The sequence below is a fragment of the Lutra lutra genome, chromosome 10 (assembly GCF_902655055.1).
Source record: "Lutra lutra chromosome 10, mLutLut1.2, whole genome shotgun sequence".
Classification (NCBI taxonomy): domain Eukaryota; kingdom Metazoa; phylum Chordata; class Mammalia; order Carnivora; family Mustelidae; genus Lutra; species Lutra lutra.
This window is the reverse complement of record NC_062287.1, coordinates 2,672,311-2,691,888: the sequence shown is the minus strand read 5'-3', so window position 1 is coordinate 2,691,888 and position 19,578 is coordinate 2,672,311. Positions and strand designations below refer to the sequence as shown.

Sequence of the window (19,578 nt, the reverse complement as noted above, 5' to 3'; positions counted from 1 at the left end):
GACTCTGCACTGATCACAGAGCTCAAGAAAGGGCTCAATCCCAGGACCCTGTAATCATGACCTGAGTCAAAACCAAGAGTCAGATACTTAGCCTACTGAACCCTGGTATCCCCATTCAGAGTGATTACTAATAGAATTTAGTGCCATTGTATTACCTAAAATTAGGTGTTTCTGGAGATTTTCTCTTATTCTCTCTAGTCTTTGTTGCTTTTGTTTTTTCCCACTTAAAGAGTCCCTTTAATATTTCTTGCAGGGTGTTTAAGTGGTCATGAACTTTTTTAGCTTTTGTTTGTCTGGGAAAACCTTTATTCTCCTCCTATTCTGAATGATAGCCTTGCTGATTGAGTATTCTTGGCTGCATATTTTCCCATTCAGTACATTGAATACATCATGCCACTTTCTTCTGGCCTGCCAAGTTTTTGTGGATAGACCTGCTGTCAACCTTATTTTTCTTCCCTTGTAGGTTAAGGGTTTTTATTTTTTTCTTTTGCTGCCTTCAGGATTATTTCCTTATTTGTGTATTTTGTAATTTTTAAATATAGTATTTGATATTTAAAAATTAATCAATAAAAGAATTAAAAATTATTATATCATGAAATATTAGGCAGCATGGGGAGTAGGGCAGGGTAAGCTAACTACATCTTATTTTTCATAAGAGGTAGTCAAGAACATTGTATTTGGTCTATCAAAAAACAGAGGGATAAAATATGCATGTTTTGAAAGATCTGAAAATCAGCATAAGAAAATAAAAATGAATAATTTAGGCAAATTACATGTAGAATGTGGGACTGAAGATGGGAGAGTTGTACTGGAGAATATGTTTTCTATTACGTACTTTTCTGTACAACTGAATTAGATACCTGCTGCATACATTACTTTGATAGAACATTTAAAACTTGTATCTATCAACACTGTTAATACTATATGGCCATCAAAAAAATGAAATAGTTCCTAAGGTACTTTGATTCTTACAAATGTCTCTCATACATTGGGAAATTATAAAAAGCCAATTGTTGATGACATGGGAAAAAAGTTATTGATAAGTATGTGTTTCTCTATTGGTGAGAAACTGCCCCAAAACACAGTGACTCAAAACAATGGGCCTTTACTATTGTTCACAAGTTGATTAATCAACTCTGTGGCTCTTCTTGTCTCTGGGGTTATCCAAGTGCCTGAAATCATCTGCACACGGGGTAGGCATCTCCATGTGATGTCTCTAGCAAGCCACCCCAGTCTTGTTCATGTGGACAGTCACGTGTCCAAGAGGAAGAAATGGATTACATGTCTACTGGCCTGGGAAAGAGCTTCACAGGGTCCATTTACTGCATCACAATGGCAAAACCAAGTCAGAGTTGAGTTTATAGTCAGACCAAAGGAAACAAAGATACTCCTGATAGCAGCCATCAATAACATCAGTACTATACTGAGTGCTTTTTAAAAGCACAGGATAAGAATTCTTACCAATGTAAGCTAAGCATATAATTGTGGTTAATTTATGGCATTAGTATAAGAAGGCCGATGATCTTACTACATTTCATAAAATTTGCATTATTTAATTTTTATAGCAAACATCTATTGTTTAAAAAACTAATCTTGAGTAAAAGAGTCAGTATACTAAAATATACACGTTTTCCCAGTGCTGACCAGTACACAGATCAGGAAAGGAAGAAGAGATCACATACCTCCGTTTTTAAAAACGGTGTCAGGAATAGCACTATTTGTCGGGCTCTAGTCAGTTTCCTACTCCCCTTAAGTCTTGCAAACTCACACCTTACTTCAGGGGCTGAGTGGGTGTCTGTGGTAAGACCTCTCTGCCATTTAGTGGCTATGGGGAGACACAGAGGGTCCATTTGACTTCAAAATAGACTGCAAAACAGAACAGAGAAACTGTGTGAGAATAAAGAGAAAAGACATGTTTGCTTCCCGTTTTCTAGTAGAAGTAAGATATGTATCAGAAAAGTCAAATTCTTTCTCCACATGGACAAGAGAAGTTGAAAAGCTGTAGTTTCCCATTTAGGCAATACTAGCACGCCAGAACACTGAGAACAATGGGAGAAGACTGCTTTCATTTTCACTACTTTCCTGCCCTGAGAGACAGAGCAGCAATGGCTGGTGAGTGTCTCCGGTTTTCAGTCATTTATGTCTGTGTTTTGGGGGAGTGAAAGCTCAGGAAGAAGGAGGGCAGGACAGGAGATGGAGCCCCGAAGGGGGCTCTCATGAGACAGGGCTGTTTTACTGTGGGACTGTGAGGGATGGGGAGCTTGGGGCACAGCAAGCAAGTGTGCTATCAGACAAAGCATTTTAGCCGAGAAGCTACAGCTTTTGGTGGGGGAGGGGGGAAGGAAGTGTAAAAAATCTGGACCCATGTTCTCAGAACATTCCTATGATTTTAGTCTCTTCTTTGAATTCATACTGACTGAGCTTTCTTTTTTTTTTTAAGATTTTATTTATTATTTTTTTTTTTTTTGACAGACCGAGACCATCACAAGTAGACAGAGAGGCAGGCAGACAGAGAGAGAGGGGCTGAGCAGAGAGCCCAATGAGTGGTCCCGATCCCAGGACCCTGGGATCATGACCCAAGCCAAAGGCAGAGGCTTTAACCCACTGAGCCACCCAGGCGCCCCCTGACTGAGGTTTCTAACCATTTCTTTAGTGTTCTCATCAGGGTGAAGGGCTATCCAGCTGAAGAGAGTGTATTTCACTTCCTCCATATTTCCGCTCTCTGTACGACCTCTTGTTTCCAGCAGTGAGCAAGCCAGCCACAATGTGTGCTCTCAATCTCAGAATACAGACATGCCCTGCCAGCCCTGGCCAGGGAAACATATGTGCATTTTTCCACAGATGGTAATACTTGTATGCTTTACATCTATACATACTATCTACAGTGTGTTTTTTAAAGAGATATTGATAAAAGTGACAGGAAGGGAAGCAATCACAGGTGATACCAAGCTGAAATGGGGCAGCCATCACTAATGGAGCAACTTAATGAAGTTGTTTAAGTTGCTTTCCTTCCCCGAGGCTCACTTTCTCCACCAGTAGAAGGCATAGGTTTGGTCCTCAGAACAGTAACTTTAATATCACCTAAGACACGGGTGGAAATAAAGATTGATGTGCTCCACCCTGTCCTATCAAATCAGATTTCTGGGAATAGCATGCAGGAAGCTCTGTTCGCCACCCTCTCAGATACTCTCTCCCTTGTTAAATTTGAGAACCACACACCTAAATCAGAGACCTAAGGTCCTGCAATTCCTAAAATCCTATTGTCCTCACAGAGAAGAGATCGCCACAAGACCCAGTTAAAGAAATAAAGATGATTGCCAGCACCATGCTTGGTGGCTTCTTGGAGGACTTGAAGGAAAAGAAGGTATTAGATAAACATGACTTACAAACAATAGGGAAAAAAGTGAACTTCATTGTGAATAAGACTGAAAACCTGGTTGATGATCTCTCTGAGAAAACTCAAGTGGTAGGTCAAGTATTTATGGACCGTTTCGTCAATTCCAGGAGCCTGCTGAGTTTGAGTGAGTATCTTGGGCGAAAGGACTCCTAACTTATTCTTTATCTCCTCCTCCTATGCAATATCTGTTTTATTTCTATTTGCAAGTAGAGAACAAACTATCCACGTCTCCAGTACTTTCTTTGCCTTCCCTCAGCAACTGTCACCTTCAATCACCCCTTAACATTCCCTGTTCACTGTATTATATCTCCCCTTGCTAAAACGTAAAGCCCATGAAGCATGGAACTTTGTCTGCTTTGTTGATCAAGAGAGTCCCAACTCGTGGAAATGGCATCTGACACATTATAGGTGCTCAGTAATTACTTGTGAAATGCATGAATGGTCCTGGAGCTCTAGTAAATTCAGGGACAGTCCTTAGCTAATCTCTGCTACTCTGGCCACACTCCAGACTCCAGAGTTATTCCCACCTATAAAATGCTCAATAGAAAAAAAAAAAAAAAACCCCACAAAAAAACCCCATACAGCAATCCACTGTCTTCTGCTTAGCTGGGGCTTGGCCCAAGGCATAAATCTCTAAGAACCTAGACTGTCTTTGTGAAAGGAGTACCTAGGGAATTTGAGGAGCATTAGTGGAACACGAGTGTGTCCTTCTCGAGGAAGCATGGGTTGGCTCACTCTCTCTTTGAAGAGTCAGGGGAGTCAATATTTTGTGTTTTTCGGCCCAAACTTTCTCGGTCACAGTGACTCAAATCTGATGCCGTGACATAAAATTAGCAATAGATAATAAGTACAAAATGGCTGTGGATGTGTTCTAATAAAGCTTTATTAACAAAAACTGCTGTTGAGCTGACCTTGGCCTCTAGGTCGGAGTTTCCTGACCCCTACCTAGAGGACAATATATACATGCGAGTGTTCCCAATACTGAGAACATCGTTTTGGGATCATTTTGTGGTTGCTGAAAGACTACCTAAGTTTATAGAAGTGTGTACATTCTTTCTTCAGAGTGAAAAATGCTACTCCTGAAAAGCCTTGATTAAAGAATTTGATTATTCCTTGAATTATGTAAGCAGGAACATAATGAGCTCTCCACTGTTTTATAGAAACTCTGCTTCCTCCTTCACCTGGCACAAAGTCACAGTCCTCTAAGACAAATGTGGAGCTTAGACAATGAACCAGATTTCCATGCTTCATAGGGTCACCCCAGGCCAAACATCATCAATTTCTTGTGAGTGAGAGGGAGTTACATGTGTGTAGATTCTAGAAACCTAGTTCTGTTAACAAATGTCCTTTTCCTATTCTTTCAGAATCTCATGCTGAAAATGAGGATAAGGAATCTGAGAGCAGTGAGTCATCTTCTTTGACAGGTAAGTGCCATCAAATCTCATATCACAAATGAAAACTCAGACATCTAGGGCTGGCAGAAGGCACTATAGTCAAGACATAGGAAACTGTGTTTTTATTCAATTTCCATCTCTGGAATAACCTTCAGCATTCAGCATTGATCCTTAACTTTTTGTTCATTCCACTTCAGAATCTGAAGATGAAAGTGAAAGCCAAAGTGAAAGTGGAGAAGAAGAAAATGCCAAGCCATCCCAGGCATTGGCTCTCCCTTTGGCAGGTACCACCAAACCCAGTGGCTCATGCAAACCCTCATGCGTCACTCAGGGTAAGGCCCTCAGTAATAGGGGCCCTGAGTTACAGTGGAGAGACCAGAGATGGGTTCAGAAATTCTGGGTTATTTCTTCCTTCTGTGCCACCCGAGACAAAGTAAGGTCAGCATTCATATCCCCACTCTTTCATCCTCTAAGAATCTGGAAGTGCAAGCAAAGATCATGAAATTAGGGAGAAGGCTGGAGGCCACACACACGGCTTCTGCCTGTGACAGGCAATGTCATGGATGCTTGGTGACATTCTGTGACCTAAGGCAGACGGGGAAGTCGTATGCTATAGTGGAAAGAGAACTGGAATAAAACCCAAGCAATCTCGACCCTGAGCCCAACACGGCCACTGACTAACCATGGTCTCTGGTGTGAATGACCCAACTTTCTGAGACTCATATTTTTCAGTGAGATTAATAACATCTTTAAAAGATTCACAAAACATCAAACAGATAAGCAAGTAACAACTGTACAAACAGGACAAGGATGTGGTTAAGAAAAGGACATTAAGAAACACAACAGGACTAGACGCACATACTGTGTGATCACTAGAGAAATGGATGAGTTACTCAACCACACCAAGGAATTGCAGTGTCTAGAAAGGGGCTACTGGAGTGTTGAGTCATGAGTACCATATTTTCAGAAGTCCTGGACAAGCTTACAAAGGCATGAACACCTTGTAATCTTTAGTCACTGTTGTATCCATTATACACACATATGAACTGAACACCTACTGTCTACCATTCTAATCACCGTTTCTAGCAGTAAGCAAGATAGGTCAAGATCTTGCTTTCATGGAGTTGACAGTGTAATGAAGGTACAAAGTTAGTATATATGAAAAATAAATAGTACAATTCAGGAAATGGACAAGAGAAAAGAGGTGAGGCAGGTGGGTCACAGTGATTAATTACGAGAACTCATTTGGGGTAATATTTCAGTACATGCTTGAACAACAGAGAGGGAGAGGGTTGTGCCACACTCTAAAGCAAAAGCATCCCCTGGAAGGGCAGCAAGCCCATGGGGGCTGAGCAGAAATGGACATGCCATGCCATAAGGCCAATCTGATGGGGGAGTAGCAAACTGGGAGGACATGGTAGGAGGAGCTGTTATGAACTCATGCTGAAGCTACCATACCACTCTGGGCCTTTGTGGAAGTGAGAATGAACTGGATTTTATTTGCAATAGAAAGTCTTTAGGAATTTTTAAATGGAGGAATGATAAGCAAGCATAGCATCAGAAAGGCCAAATATTTCGGTTAAGAGATAATAGCTTTAAGCAGGGGTTTTACTAATGGGGAGGATGATAATTGGTGACACCTGGACCTCCTTTGGAGGTAGAGTCAACAAAAGAGTAATTAGAAATAAAAATAACGCACTCTACTCTGACCTATTAAATCAGATTTCTAGGAATAGCATGCAGGAAGCTCTGTTCACCACGCTTTCAGATACTCTCTCCCTTGTTAAATTTGAGAACCATGGGCCTAAATCAGAGATCTAATGTCCTGTCAATTCCTAAAATCCTATTGTTCTCACAGAGAAGAGATCACCAAGAGACCCAGTTAACAAGATAAAGGTGATTGCCAGTACCGTGCTTGGTGACATCTTGGAGGACTTGAAGGAAAAGAAGGTGTTAGATAAGCAAGAGTTAGAAACAATGGGGAAAACAGTGAATGTCATCGTGAATAAGACTGAAAACCTGGTTAGTGATTTTACTGAGAAAACTCAAATGGTAGGCAAAGTACTTATGGACCATTTCTTCAATTCCAGGAGACTGCTGAGTTTAAGTAAGTATCTTGAGCCAAAGGACTACTAACTTATACTTTATCTGATCTCTTATGCAGTCTCTGTCTTCTTATTTCTATTTGCAAATGGAGAACTATCCACATCTCTAGTAGTTTCTTTGCCTGACGACCTTATAAAAGATGGCAAAAGGTCCCGTAAACCCCTGCCCAGTCCATGTGCCAGCATCCAAAATCACTTTATACTCCTACATATCTATTTCCCTCAGCAACTGTCACCTTCAATCACCCCTTAACATTCCCTGTTCACTGTATTATATCTCCCCTTGCTAAAACGTAAAGCCCATGAAGCATGGAACTTTGTCTGCTTTGTTGATCAAGAGAGTCCCAACTCGTGGAAATGGCATCTGACACATTATAGGTGCTCAGTAATTACTTGTGAAATGCATGAATGGTCCTGGAGCTCTAGTAAATTCAGGGACAGTCCTTAGCTAATCTCTGCTACTCTGGCCACACTCCAGACTCCAGAGTTATTCCCACCTATAAAATGCTCAATAGAAAAAAAAAAAACAAAACACAAAAAAACCCCATACAGCAATCCACTGTCCTCTGCTTAGCTGGGGCTTGGCCCAAGGCATAAATCTCTAAGAACCTAGACTGTCTTTGTGAAAGGAGTACCTAGGGAATTTGAGGAGCATTAGTGGAACACGAGTGTGTCCTTCTCGAGGAAGCATGGGTTGGCTCACTCTCTCTTTGAAGAGTCAGGGGAGTCAATATTTTGTGTTTTTCGGCCCAAACTTTCTCGGTCACAGTGACTCAAATCTGATGCCGTGACATAAAATTAGCAATAGATAATAAGTACAAAATGGCTGTGGATGTGTTCTAATAAAGCTTTATTAACAAAAACTGCTGTTGAGCTGACCTTGGCCTCTAGGTCGGAGTTTCCTGACCCCTACCTAGAGGACAATATATACATGCGAGTGTTCCCAATACTGAGAACATCGTTTTGGGATCATTTTGTGGTTGCTGAAAGACTACCTAAGTTTATAGAAGTGTGTACATTCTTTCTTCAGAGTGAAAAATGCTACTCCTGAAAAGCCTTGATTAAAGAATTTGATTATTCCTTGAATTATGTAAGCAGGAACATAATGAGCTCTCCACTGTTTTATAGAAACTCTGCTTCCTCCTTCACCTGGCACAAAGTCACAGTCCTCTAAGACAAATGTGGAGCTTAGACAATGAACCAGATTTCCATGCTTCATAGGGTCACCCCAGGCCAAACATCATCAATTTCTTGTGAGTGAGAGGGAGTTACATGTGTGTAGATTCTAGAAACCTAGTTCTGTTAACAAATGTCCTTTTCCTATTCTTTCAGAATCTCATGCTGAAAATGAGGATGAGGAATATAAGAGTGGCAAGACATCTTCTTTGACAAGTAAGTACCTTCAAATCTCACATCACAAATGAAAACTCTCAGACCACCAGGGCTGTCAGAAGGCACTATAGTCAAGACATAGGAAACTGTGTTTTTATTCAATTTCCATCTCTGGAAATAACCTTCAGCATTCAGCATTGATCCTTAACTTTTTGTTCATTCCACTTCAGAATCTGAAGTAATGGTGAAGAAAGTGGAGAAGAAAATGCCAGGCCGTCCCAGGCATTGGCTCTTCCTTTGGCAGGTGCCACCAAACCCAGTGGCTCATGCCAACCCTCATGTGTCACTCAGGGTAAGGCCCTAAGTAATAGGAGCCCTAAGTTACAGTGGAGAGACCAGAGATGGGTTCAGAAATTCTGGGTTATTTCTGCCACCCGAGACAAAGTAAGGTCAGCATTCATATCCCCACTCTTTCATCCTCTAAGAATCTGGAAGTGCAAGCAAAGATCATGAAATTAGGGAGAAGGCTGGAGGCCACACACACGGCTTCTGCCTGTGACAGGCAATATCATGGATGCTTGGTGACATTCTGTGACCTAAGGCAGACGGGGAAGTCGTATGCTATAGTGGAAAGAGAACTGGAATAAAACCCAAGCAATCTCGACCCTGAGCCCAACACGGCCACTGACTAACCATGGTCTCTGGTGTGAATGACCCAACTTTCTGAGACTCATATTTTTCAGTGAGATTAATAACATCTTTAAAAGATTCACAAAACATCAAACAGATAAGCAAGTAACAACTGTACAAACAGGACAAGGATGTGGTTAAGAAAAGCACGTTAAGAAACACACAACAGGGGGCGCCTGGGTGGCTCAGTGGGTTAAGACTCTGACTTCAGCTCAGGTCATGATCTTAGGGTCCTGGGGTCAAGCCCCACATTGGGCTCTCTGCTCAGTGGGGAGCCTGCTTCCCCCCGCTCTCTCTCTGCCTGCCTCTCTGCCTCCTCGTGATCTCTCTGTCAAATAAATAAAATCTTAAAAAAAAAAAAAAAGAAACAACAAGACTAGACGCACATACTGTGTGATCACTAGAGAAACGGATGAGTTACTGAACCACACCAAGGAATTGCAGTGTCTAGAAAGGGGCTACTGGAGTGTTGAGTTGTGAGTACCATATTTTCAGAAGTCCGGGACAAGCTTACAAAGGCATGAACACCTTGTAATCTTTAGTCGCTGTTGTATCCATTATACACACATATGAACTGAACACCTACTGTCTACCATTCTAATCACCGTTTCTAGCAGTAAGCAAGATAGGTCAAGATCTTGCTTTCAGGGGCGCCTGGGTGGCTCAGTTGGTTGAGCGACTGCCTTCGGCTCAGGTCATGATCCCGGACTTCCGGGATCGAGTCCCGCATCAGGCTCCCAGCTCCGTGGGGAGTCTGCTTCTCCCTCTGACCTTCTCCTCTCTCATGCTCTCTCTCACTCATTCTCTCACAAATAAATAAATAAAATCTTAAAAAAAAAAGATCTTGCTTTCATGGAGTTGACAGTGTAATGAAGGTACAAAGTTAGTACATATGAAAAATAAATAGTACAATTCAGGAAATGGACAAGAGAAAAGAGGTGAGGCAGGTGGGTCACAGTGATTAATTATGAGAACTCATTTGGGGTGATATTTCAGTACGTGCTTGAACAACAGAGAGGGAGAGGGTTGTGCCACACTCTAAAGCAAAAGCATCCCCTGGAAGGGCAGCAAGCCCATGGGGGCTGAGCAGAAATGGACATGCCATGTCATAAGGCCAATCTGATGGGGGAGTAGCAAACTGGGAGGACATGGTAGGAGGAGCTGTTATGAACTCATGCTGAAGCTACCATACCACTCTGGGCCTTTGTGAAAGTGAGAACAAACTGGATTTTATTTGCAATAGAAAGTCTTTAGGAGTTTTCAAATGGAGGAATGATAAGCAAGCATAGCATCAGAAAGGCCAAAGGTATTCAAATATTTCAGCTAAGAGATAATAGCTTTTAGGTTGGGGTTATACCAATGGAGAGAAAGACAAATGGTGATATCTGACATCTTTTGAAGCTAGAGTCAAAAAAACTATGGATGGGTAGGCTGTTGGCTAATGTAGGAAGAAGAGGAATTGGGATGAATCTTGGTTTTGGCTGGCAGCTAGGTGAAGGTTCTAATTAAATGAGGTAGAAGAAAACTTGTAGTTGAGGGAAAACTCAGGAGAACCAGATGTCTAGGCATGGACAAACATTAGGGGTCTCTCCCCGCACATGCCCACTTTGACACGTGTAGTACCTCCCAGGGTAGACATTGAAAATACACAGGTGTATTCAACTGAGTTGTTCACAGAAGAACCAGGCCTGGGACTAGCTCTGGGGATTCAGGAGCGTGCAGACAGTAGGTAAGATGATGTCCTGAAGAGGCCACCTGGGCACTGGTGCTCACAGAGGATAACAGAGGGTCCAATGTAGAAAGGCCTAACTTTTCACTGTGCAGCGGGAGAGCTAAGAGCCAGCAGCTTGAGGAAGCGTGGCCACAACACACAGCACCGCAGAAGCATGGAGAGGTGCTGAAGGGAGAATATGTGTTCTGCCAAGTTAAATGCTGAAACAACAGCAAATGGTCAGTGGGAACCTCGATCCCAAGGATCTGAGGGTGACAGTGACAGCCAGTGTGTGTCGCATACAAGAACAAAATGAGAGTTGGGAAAATGGAAACAGGCTGTGGAACATCGCCTTTAAGGAACTGTGCTGAGCTGTGGAGCCCAGGCCCAGAGCAACAGCTGGAGGGGAAGGGCTTGGAGTGGAGGTGTCTGAGAGAGAGGGGTGTGAAAGCATGGGATTTGCCAGGGGACGAACACAGAGGGGGCAGGGGGAGACACGGATAGGACAGAGCTGAATAAAGGCCTGAGTCAAGTTCTTGCAGGAGAGAGGAACTGGAACTCAGGGCACAAGGAGAGTCACTTAGACAGGAGGAAGTGTATTTCCTTTTTTTATTGGGAGGGGAAGGACAGTAGATGGGGAGAGATACAGGCAAATTAACAAGACTGGTTGCTTCAAAAGGTGAACACATTCTTACAAAAAAGTAGTAGAAGGAACAGAAGAAGGCTTGTTTCCCTACAGAAAAACAAAAGGCAGGGGGTGGGGTGGATTGTTAGTGGCTATTTTCAAGTATTTTAAGGTAATGATTCATTAACAATCAGTTATAAACTTTTAATCTGTGCCAGACAATCAATCATTCTAGATGCTGGATATAACAAAACTTAAACACACCTTCCCTGTCCTAATTAAGCTTACCATACAGTAAACACAATTAAGATTAAATATAATCATTATTCTTCTGGGGGCATTTACATAAAATAATCAAAACACAAGGTAAGCTATATGGAAGCCAAAGAAATATTCATCAGCTTTCAGTGGGCAAGGAATTAGACATTTTCTGGATGGTCCCAATGCAGGAAATACATACCAGTACCTACAAGGTTCACTCGTGACCCTCAGGACTGTTCAGAGTGCTTTAGAACATGCACATTCCCCCATTAATGGAGACATTCCACTAGTGGTAATAACACAGTAGGGATATTGTGAGTGGAGTTCAGATATCTGAATAATGACTTGACCAGGTCAGATGAACAAGAGGCCTCCTTTCAAATCTTGGGTACTGCACGCAAATGAGTCTAATGTGCTGGGTATGAAAGACTAGCCCATGTCATGGCCACTGACAAAAACAGAAACTGGTGGGGGGTCAGTGAGAAGCAAAAAGAAAGAGGGAGCACTCAAGACTTTTGTTTTTGTCATTTCTTTTTAAATACAGAATGGTTTTCTTGTTATATTAAGCTTTTTGAAGGGACGGCAGTAAGCGTTTTCAAGAATGAGAGTCCAGTGAAAAGATATTCGTATGTGCAAGCCTGGGGGTGCTACTCCCTCAAGAGTTATTTTTTTCTCTCAGTTATTCAGGAAATCCAAGCTTCCTCAATGGACATGGTGGAGATTTTTCCCTGCAAGCATTCTCAAGAACCGAAGACTGTGAGAGTCCATGAGGTACCACGCTTTGGAATAGGAACACACATGACTGTTCATTCAAACCACATACTGGGAACTCACTGGGAATTTTAGCTCTTGATACAGATGCCTTTGGATCAGCCCAAAGGGCATAGATTGTTATTTAATCATGTCATCTAATTAAGTGGCCCTTCCGTCCAATTTCCTGTCTGTTTAAGCACATCCTCCATCCCTGAAACTCCTTCCCACAAACGACCAAAGCCAGGTTTCCAGAGTGCATGCTCAGCTATGGCACACGTTTTCAGTCTAGAGTCCCATGTCTTTCTTTCTGAGCACCTATTTCCATCCCCAAGTCCTTCAGGCATCCGTTCTGTAATCCTAAGGGTCTGCTTTGGGTGGACTTCAGAGGCAAAAGTGGGCAGGCCACATGGCACTCACCCTGTTCCTGTTATTTGCAGGTATATCCAGTGATGGAAAAGGAGGGCCGAACACGCCTGGCCCTCATCATTTGTAACAAAGAATTTGACCATCTTTCTGAGCGAGAAGGCTCTGAAAATGACATTTTGGGGATGCAAGGCCTCCTTGAAAACCTTGGATATTCGGTGGTTATAAAGGAAAATCTCACAGCTCTGGTAATGCCTTAGGACAGTGGGATAAGCTTCCTTCCTTCCCTTTCTTTCCTGGACTTCTTCCTTCACAGCTGGAAGAGCATAGTGCATGTTACAGGAATTCTCCTGAAACCCCTGGGTTTCAGCCTCTTCCAATGCACACTTTCATTAGCAAAGATTTATAGAGTAGTACTTCACTAAAAACGTTGGATCTTTCTAACGCTCTCCATTAGGGAGGCACTGATGACTTGATAGTCTTTGTGAGTCACAACCCTGAGCCCTTTACAATTCAGTATTACGTGTCTAGATGTAAAGCCAAGTATGCAGTCAAACAAACAAACAAACAACAACAACAAAAAACCATGAGCGCTCACATACACAGAAAGTTGTGATCCCGGCTCTACCGAAGAAATACCACGGATGACTTTGGATAAACCATTTTAAACCTCAGAAGGAATTTGTTAAGTATCTCTACTTTATGTCAGTAGGAACCAGTCCCTTACTCTGTCTTACTCTTTTGTAATGAAAACTTGGGGGAACCCCAACATGTAATACAGATGAAAGCAAAGCCTTTTGGTAGGAGACCTGCCACCTCAAGTGCCCCTCCTTATACTCCACCTCCCAGCACCACCCCAGCCTAGGTTTCCACTGAAAACCAGTGGGCTACACACTGGATGGAAATATCTCTAGGGGTGCCTGGGGGGCACAGTGGTTTGAGCATCGCAGTCTTGGATTTGGCTCAGGTCGTGATCTCAGCATCCTGAGACTAAGCCCCATGTTGGGCTCTGTGCTCAGCATGGAGATTGCTTGAGAGTCTCTCTCCCTCTGTTCCTCCCCCAATTCCCTCTCTCATTCTCTCTCTCAAATAAATAAATAAGTCTTGAAAAACAAAACAAAACAAAACAAAAAAACCCTGCTAGCCTTTACCTTCTATATGTCTAAATTTCTGCTTTTATGTCGGGATGCTGTCTGACTCGTTAATGCCTCTCTGTCTACTCTCTGAGCACAACTGTGTATGGAGAGTTTCTAGGTAGTAACTCCAGAGACTCTTTCAGGAAATGGTAACAGAGCTGAAGAACTTCGCCGCCCGCCAGGAACACCAGTTCTCAGACAGCACGTTCCTGGTGTTCATGTCCCACGGCACCCTGGACGGGATCTGTGGCAGGAAGCACAGAGATGAAGAGCCGGACATTCTTCCTGATGACACCATCTTCCAGATTTTCAACAACCGTAGCTGCCACGGTCTCAAGGACAAGCCCAAGGTCATCATCACGCAGGCCTGCCGAGGCAGTGAGTAGGGGTGGGGGCACCCAGGGAGGGGCCGTGAACCTCCTCCTATTCGCCTAGCAGCTCGCCTTCATGTTCCCAGGGATGAGTGACACAGACAACATTTTAGAACTGCACTCACGTCCAGTCAAGGAAGAAATTAAGTCTGGGGGCACCTGGGTGGCTCAGTTGTTAAGGGTCTGCCTTCAGCTCAGATCACAATTCCAGGGTCCTGGGATTGAGCCCCACATCTGGCTCTCTGCTCAGCAGGAAGTCTGCTTCTCCCTCTCTGCTGCTTTTTTGTGTGTTCACACACTTGCTCGCTCTCTCAAAAAAATAAATAAGTAATCTTAAAAAAAAATTAGGCCTGTATAATTTTTAAGAAGTGTGAAGCACACTAGAATAATAACAAGTGTCCTGGTCCTGGTCCTTTGGGTCATTCTAAATAAAGTGGGCTCTGTATGTTCTGCAGTCAGTGAGGTGGTTTTTCTAGCAGTACACACTTGCATTTTTAATAAATCCCATACTGGAATGTACTGTGGTAAGGGTAGCATGGTAGAAGAGATTCTGTGTGTGTCTGTGTGTGTAACTTCTTTCGTAAGATATGGGTGTCTCTCCCAGGAGGTGACGGGGCCGTCTGGGTGACCGACATGGGAGAAGCACTTGCGTGGACATGTTACCAGCCCTTGGAGCGCTACATCTCCAGTGATGCCATAAAAAAGACCCACATAGAGAAGGACTTCATCGCTTTCAAATCTTCAACTCCACGTAAGTTGACTTCAGAGAGCAGTCTCTCCATGTCCTATCAGTTTCCAGATCCCAGGCTTGGCTAGGATCCTACCTGATCACTAATAGCAGAGCATTTCTTCTCTAATGATAGGTTTGAGGTACAGAAGACGTTTAGAACATTGAGATTACTTTTATAACTTGAAAGCTGTAAGTCTTGAATTTGGAGGAAACTTTCAAAGTAAACTGGACTTTGGTGAGGATCTGAACTAAAGCCAGTGTAAGTTTAAATAAATGAAGAGTTGGTTTTTGTTTGTTTGTTTGTTTGCTTGTTGCTAAATATAGCACTGGCCCAGAAGTGTATGTTAGTCCCATGGTCTGGTCACCTGATCATCTACTAGCAGTTAAACAAGGCGATCAGTAACACTTGTAACACTTGCTTCACATATCCTAGAACCTCTTGGCTGGTTATCTGAATCTAGTCTTAAAAAATTAGTTAACATTCAAATGCCTGACTTCAATACAATGTAGCCAATGACTGAAAATCCTCCTTTGGCAGGAAAGACATAACAGAAGATAGAAAGAGAAGATCGGTGGAGTCAATCATGGTCAAACCTGTGGGAAATCTATTTAATGGTCATCTATGATTTTGTTTTATGAGTGTTTTACAGAACCTGAGCAACTTCCAGAATCTAGTTTACATAAGTCACAATTCTTTTTAAGGATTTTGTATTTTATTTGATATACAGAGAGAGAGCACAAGCAGGGGCAGCAGCAGGCAGAGGGAGAGGGAGAAGCAGACTTGCTGCTGAGCAGGGAGCCCGACGTAGGGCTCAATCCCAGGAGCCTGAGATCATGACCTGAGCTGAAGGCAGACATTTAACTGACTAAGCCACCCAGGTGCCCCGCACAAGTCACAGTTCTAATACAAACCTGGATGTGCCCAGAATATCACTACAATAGAGTTCTGATTTGTGGGTCCAGGGAGGGCCTGAGATTCTGCTGGCCCAAGAGGATGCCCTGAGTCTCGTCTGGGGAAACAGGACACAGGCTGTGCCAGGAACACCCTTTCCATACCAGGAACAGTTCTACTTTGTCTTACCTGTTGGAGTTTGAATAAAGTTTTATTGGAAAGAGGAGCTCTCTACTTGTAGCTACTGAAGGAAGTTAAAAAGGCATATGCAGCCTGATGCATGCTCTAAGAGACTATTTTAGTTAAGGGCAGAGAGTCTCCTACGTATAAGTCCCCCATTCCTTTCTGTACACATAGCAATGCACTGAGATGGACCGGCTCTGGGCACATGGTGCACAGCTGAAGCCACCAGACTTGATGAGCCTTACGGAGTGTAGTCAGAGCAGAGGGGCCGAGATGAACTGAGTGGAAAACCCATGCACAGCCTCATACAGATAAATAATGCTTGTCAACCGTGCTGCGTGTGTTCAGGAAAAATGTGTTGAAAAATGAAGTAGTGAACTGTGTCAGTGGTCAGAGAAGGACAGTGGACACAGAAGTCCTGGGAAAGAGAGGAGCTGGAAAACAGGGCCAGAGTGTCTGAAGCACTGAGCCAGGGGCCGGTACCAAGAGGGAGGTTGGAGGGGTAGACAGGGGCCGCATAATTTGAGGCCTCATATGTTAGGGAAGGATTTGATCTTTAACGTTGACATGCTTTATTACTAATATTGCTTTATACTAATGGTAATCGGAAATTGTGGTGAAACATACCTCACAAAAAGATGAGACGACATCTTTAGATGTCCACTCTGGGGATTCTGTGGGGAATGGGTTATGGCATAGCGAGAGGAAACATGGGGAGACAGGTTAGAATGTGACCGGGGTCTCAAAGGCCACAGGTGACTATGCCAGGCTTGGGAAGACATAGCTGTTGAATCCAGAAATAATTAGGATGGAAAATTTGTATGACCTGCTGTTTAGTGGATATGACGGCTGAATAAGATGGGGTGACACAGACCACCTGAGGTCACCAGAGAGGATCGTGTGCCTTCAGCAAAAGGGGAATCCTGCGAAAGAGTGTAAGATGACTTCAGCATACTTCAGGAGGAAAGGAAAAGAGTTACCAGGAGAGCTACTCTGCAGAACAGAGACTGGCATCAGGATTTGGGGAGATGCTTGCCTGAGCATTATCTTCAATGTTCTAACAATGGGAAAAATGACCCAGAAACAGAGAACAGACTAAGACATCCCAAAGCAGAGGCTGAACTGCAGAGAACAAAGGCCCAGGCAGCAGAGTGGGCTCAGGAAGTATGGCTGGAGGATAAGGAATGCGAAGAAAGAAGAGTATGTGTTGTCAGTTACCCGGAAAGAATCTGGGGGGGCTATGGCCTCTCTGATTTGAACGAGGCATCAGGTAAAGGTGAGGTGCAATGAGTGACCATGAGGTTTAATGACTTGGAGATCAGGCTGGCCGTGGGAGAGCCCCGCGTGAAGTTAGGGCGGGCGGTAGGGGACAGCAGCTCGCGCAGTGCGTGGGCTAGGAGGGCGAGCCTGGGAAGGGAGGCAGCCGCAAGGTAAAAGGACAAACAGGAGACGACTGGCATTTTGGTGACGGGAGAGGCTGGATCACACTGCAATGGTAACGAGAAGCAGGTGCTCAAAAGATGTTCCTGATGAAAAAGTTCCAGTAAACTATTACAGTAGCCAACAACGTGTCGTTCCAATTTAGAACATGTGCTGCTAAAGCGAGCACTACAGTAGCCAACAGTGTGGATGAGGGGTTCAGACTCAAGGATTGGCGAGATCTATGTTCCTTTTTCTGATTGTACAGTAAGTGCTGGAAGGAATTCCGTTCTTCCCCTCTCCCTGCAGCAGTGGGGGATAGCTTTGTGCTTAGGAATGTGCGGGGCGTTCATGACTGAGGCCCCGGGAGGGTCTCCTCTGCACCTGTGGCAGGAACCTGACATCCAGCTCTATCCAGACTTGTCTCTCCTTCAAAGCACCGGCATCAAACCGTGTCCAATAGCTATGATTCTAAGACTCCTCCACACTTACACAAAGGCCCCATCTCCCAATATTTTAATGCTTTTCCTTTGCAGATAACGTATCCTGGAGATTGAACACAGAGGGGTCTGTCTTCATTTCCCAACTTATCCACTACTTGGGAGAGTACTCTTGTTGTCACCATTTGGAGGAGATTTTCCGAAAGGTAGGGGTCATCTTGTCTTTTCACTTTATGCCCCAGAAAACTATGCAACCATTTTCAAGCCCTTTTTTGGGGGGAATCCTAAAAGCTCTTAAGCTGTCGTGACATGCCTTCTGGTATCCCAGGTTCGCTTAAAGAGGAGGTTTTTTTGAAGTATTGCTTGGAACCAGCATGAATTTCACCGGCTCTGAGCCTTGCTTATTCAGAAAATGCTTTTGATGATACTATTTTGTTCATGTAGCACTATAGCCAAGGAAAAGCTCAGAATTTCTTCTGTGTATTACCTGGCCACAACCTTGATCTCTGAAGATTTTCTTTACTACCTCAGGTTCAAAATGCATTTGAGAAACCCAATGCAATGATCCAGATGCCCACGATTGAGAGGTTATCCATGACGCGATATTTCTACCTCTTTCCTGGGAATTAAAATCCGTCTGAAGCGTCTCAGGTAAATGTCTCCAAGAAGTGGACTTGGGGCTCCCTGCTCAGAGTCTGTGCGTATAATCTAGAGAGAGCAGAGAGCAGGGACGGAGGGCAGCTACCCACTAGCCACAGTCACCTCTGCATTTTCTTAATGGCCCTGGTAAAACTCTGCTTTCTTTTGAAATTACCAGAAATTGTAAGTCTAATGGTAGCCAGCTAGAAAATCCTTCAGTCTTCATGTCTCTCAAGGACCTACCTAGTGAATGGAAAATATTTAGTTCCGACGCATGCATAAAACAGCTGGCCTTGTGCGGGCAGCTGACGTGTGGCTTCCTCCCCAAGAAGTCAGGTGGGCTGAGTCTCATTCCTGTTTCTGACAAGGCCCACCTGGACCACGGGGCCAGCTGATGGCTGCTGGGTCCGTGCTGAGACCGTGAGGCTCCTGGCAGATCCTCCCCTTGGGGGATGAGGGGCTCATGGCCCTTCTGTGAAGGCACACCTCATAGTAGAGATTAGTGCTATTTATGTCTTACCTCCAATAACATCTTTACTTATGTTTTCTTCTTTCTAATTTTTCCAGGAAAATCGAGCCATTCCGTTTTCTGTGAATCTACTACTTTAAAAGGTTAATGTTTGGATGTGGATATTTTTCTACCAAAATTCCCACTTGTCCACCCTGAAACAATGCAACATGAAAACCACGGTCATGGTGTTGCTGAGTCAGTGCTTAATAAAATTTTTTGAAAATAATATTTGTTTTCTCATTCTATTGTAGAAGTAAATCATTTTCACTGCAAAACAAAGTTCAAGTATAGAAAAACAGAAAATAACAGTTAATGGTTAAATAATATGATCACATTAATAGGTATCCTGATATTAAGCAATGATTATGTTCTTGGGATGGCATCTTTGTCATAGAGGATCATTCATTTATTCTCCACTTGAGATCATGTTACTGATATTTGACCTGGAACTCCACATTTATATTTACAGACGGGGTTCTCATTAATTTTGACTTATGTCTAAGTTGGCCATAGGATATTTTTAATAATATTTTGTAATGAACTACAAGTAGTGTTTTTTGTGAACTCTAGAATGTCAGAAATCTATTATTTTCTAGTTCACTTAGAAGTTCACCTGAGGGGAGGAG

At 43.3% G+C, this 19,578-nt stretch overlaps 1 protein-coding gene across 7 annotated transcripts; it reads left to right on the top strand.

Moving 5' to 3' along the window:
• The first annotated feature begins 1,938 nt into the window (after positions 1–1,938).
• LOC125078536 (caspase-12-like) lies at positions 1,939–19,171 on the top strand. Of its 7 annotated transcripts, none has more exons than XM_047691429.1 (13): positions 1,939–2,112; positions 3,273–3,521; positions 4,762–4,821; positions 4,989–5,075; positions 6,650–6,898; positions 8,229–8,288; positions 12,195–12,286; positions 12,706–12,879; positions 13,911–14,145; positions 14,743–14,889; positions 17,899–18,008; positions 18,334–18,453; positions 19,009–19,171. In XM_047691429.1, exons 1-12 carry the CDS (start codon positions 2,049–2,051, stop codon positions 18,430–18,432), a joined length of 1,626 nt encoding a protein of 541 aa, XP_047547385.1. In that variant the 5' UTR covers positions 1,939–2,048; the 3' UTR covers positions 18,433–18,453; positions 19,009–19,171. The 7 variants fall into 7 exon arrangements, with proteins under 7 accessions (XP_047547385.1, XP_047547384.1, XP_047547388.1 ...); XM_047691428.1 differs by having other exon boundaries at positions 4,989–5,123; XM_047691431.1 differs by lacking the exon at positions 1,939–2,112 and adding an exon at positions 2,616–2,633 and having other exon boundaries at positions 4,989–5,123.
• Positions 19,172–19,578: the final 407 nt, after the last annotated feature.

Coding starts and splice junctions, on each gene's coding strand:
- LOC125078536 (XM_047691428.1), top strand. CDS start 2,049: ATGGGAGAAGACTGCTTTCATTTTCACTACTTTCCTGCCCTGAGAGAC. Junction 2,113..3,272: donor AGACAGAGCAGCAATGGCTG/GTGAGTGTCTCC, acceptor TTGTCCTCACAG/AGAAGAGATCGCCACAAGAC. Junction 12,880..13,910: donor AGGAAAATCTCACAGCTCTG/GTAATGCCTTAG, acceptor AGACTCTTTCAG/GAAATGGTAACAGAGCTGAA.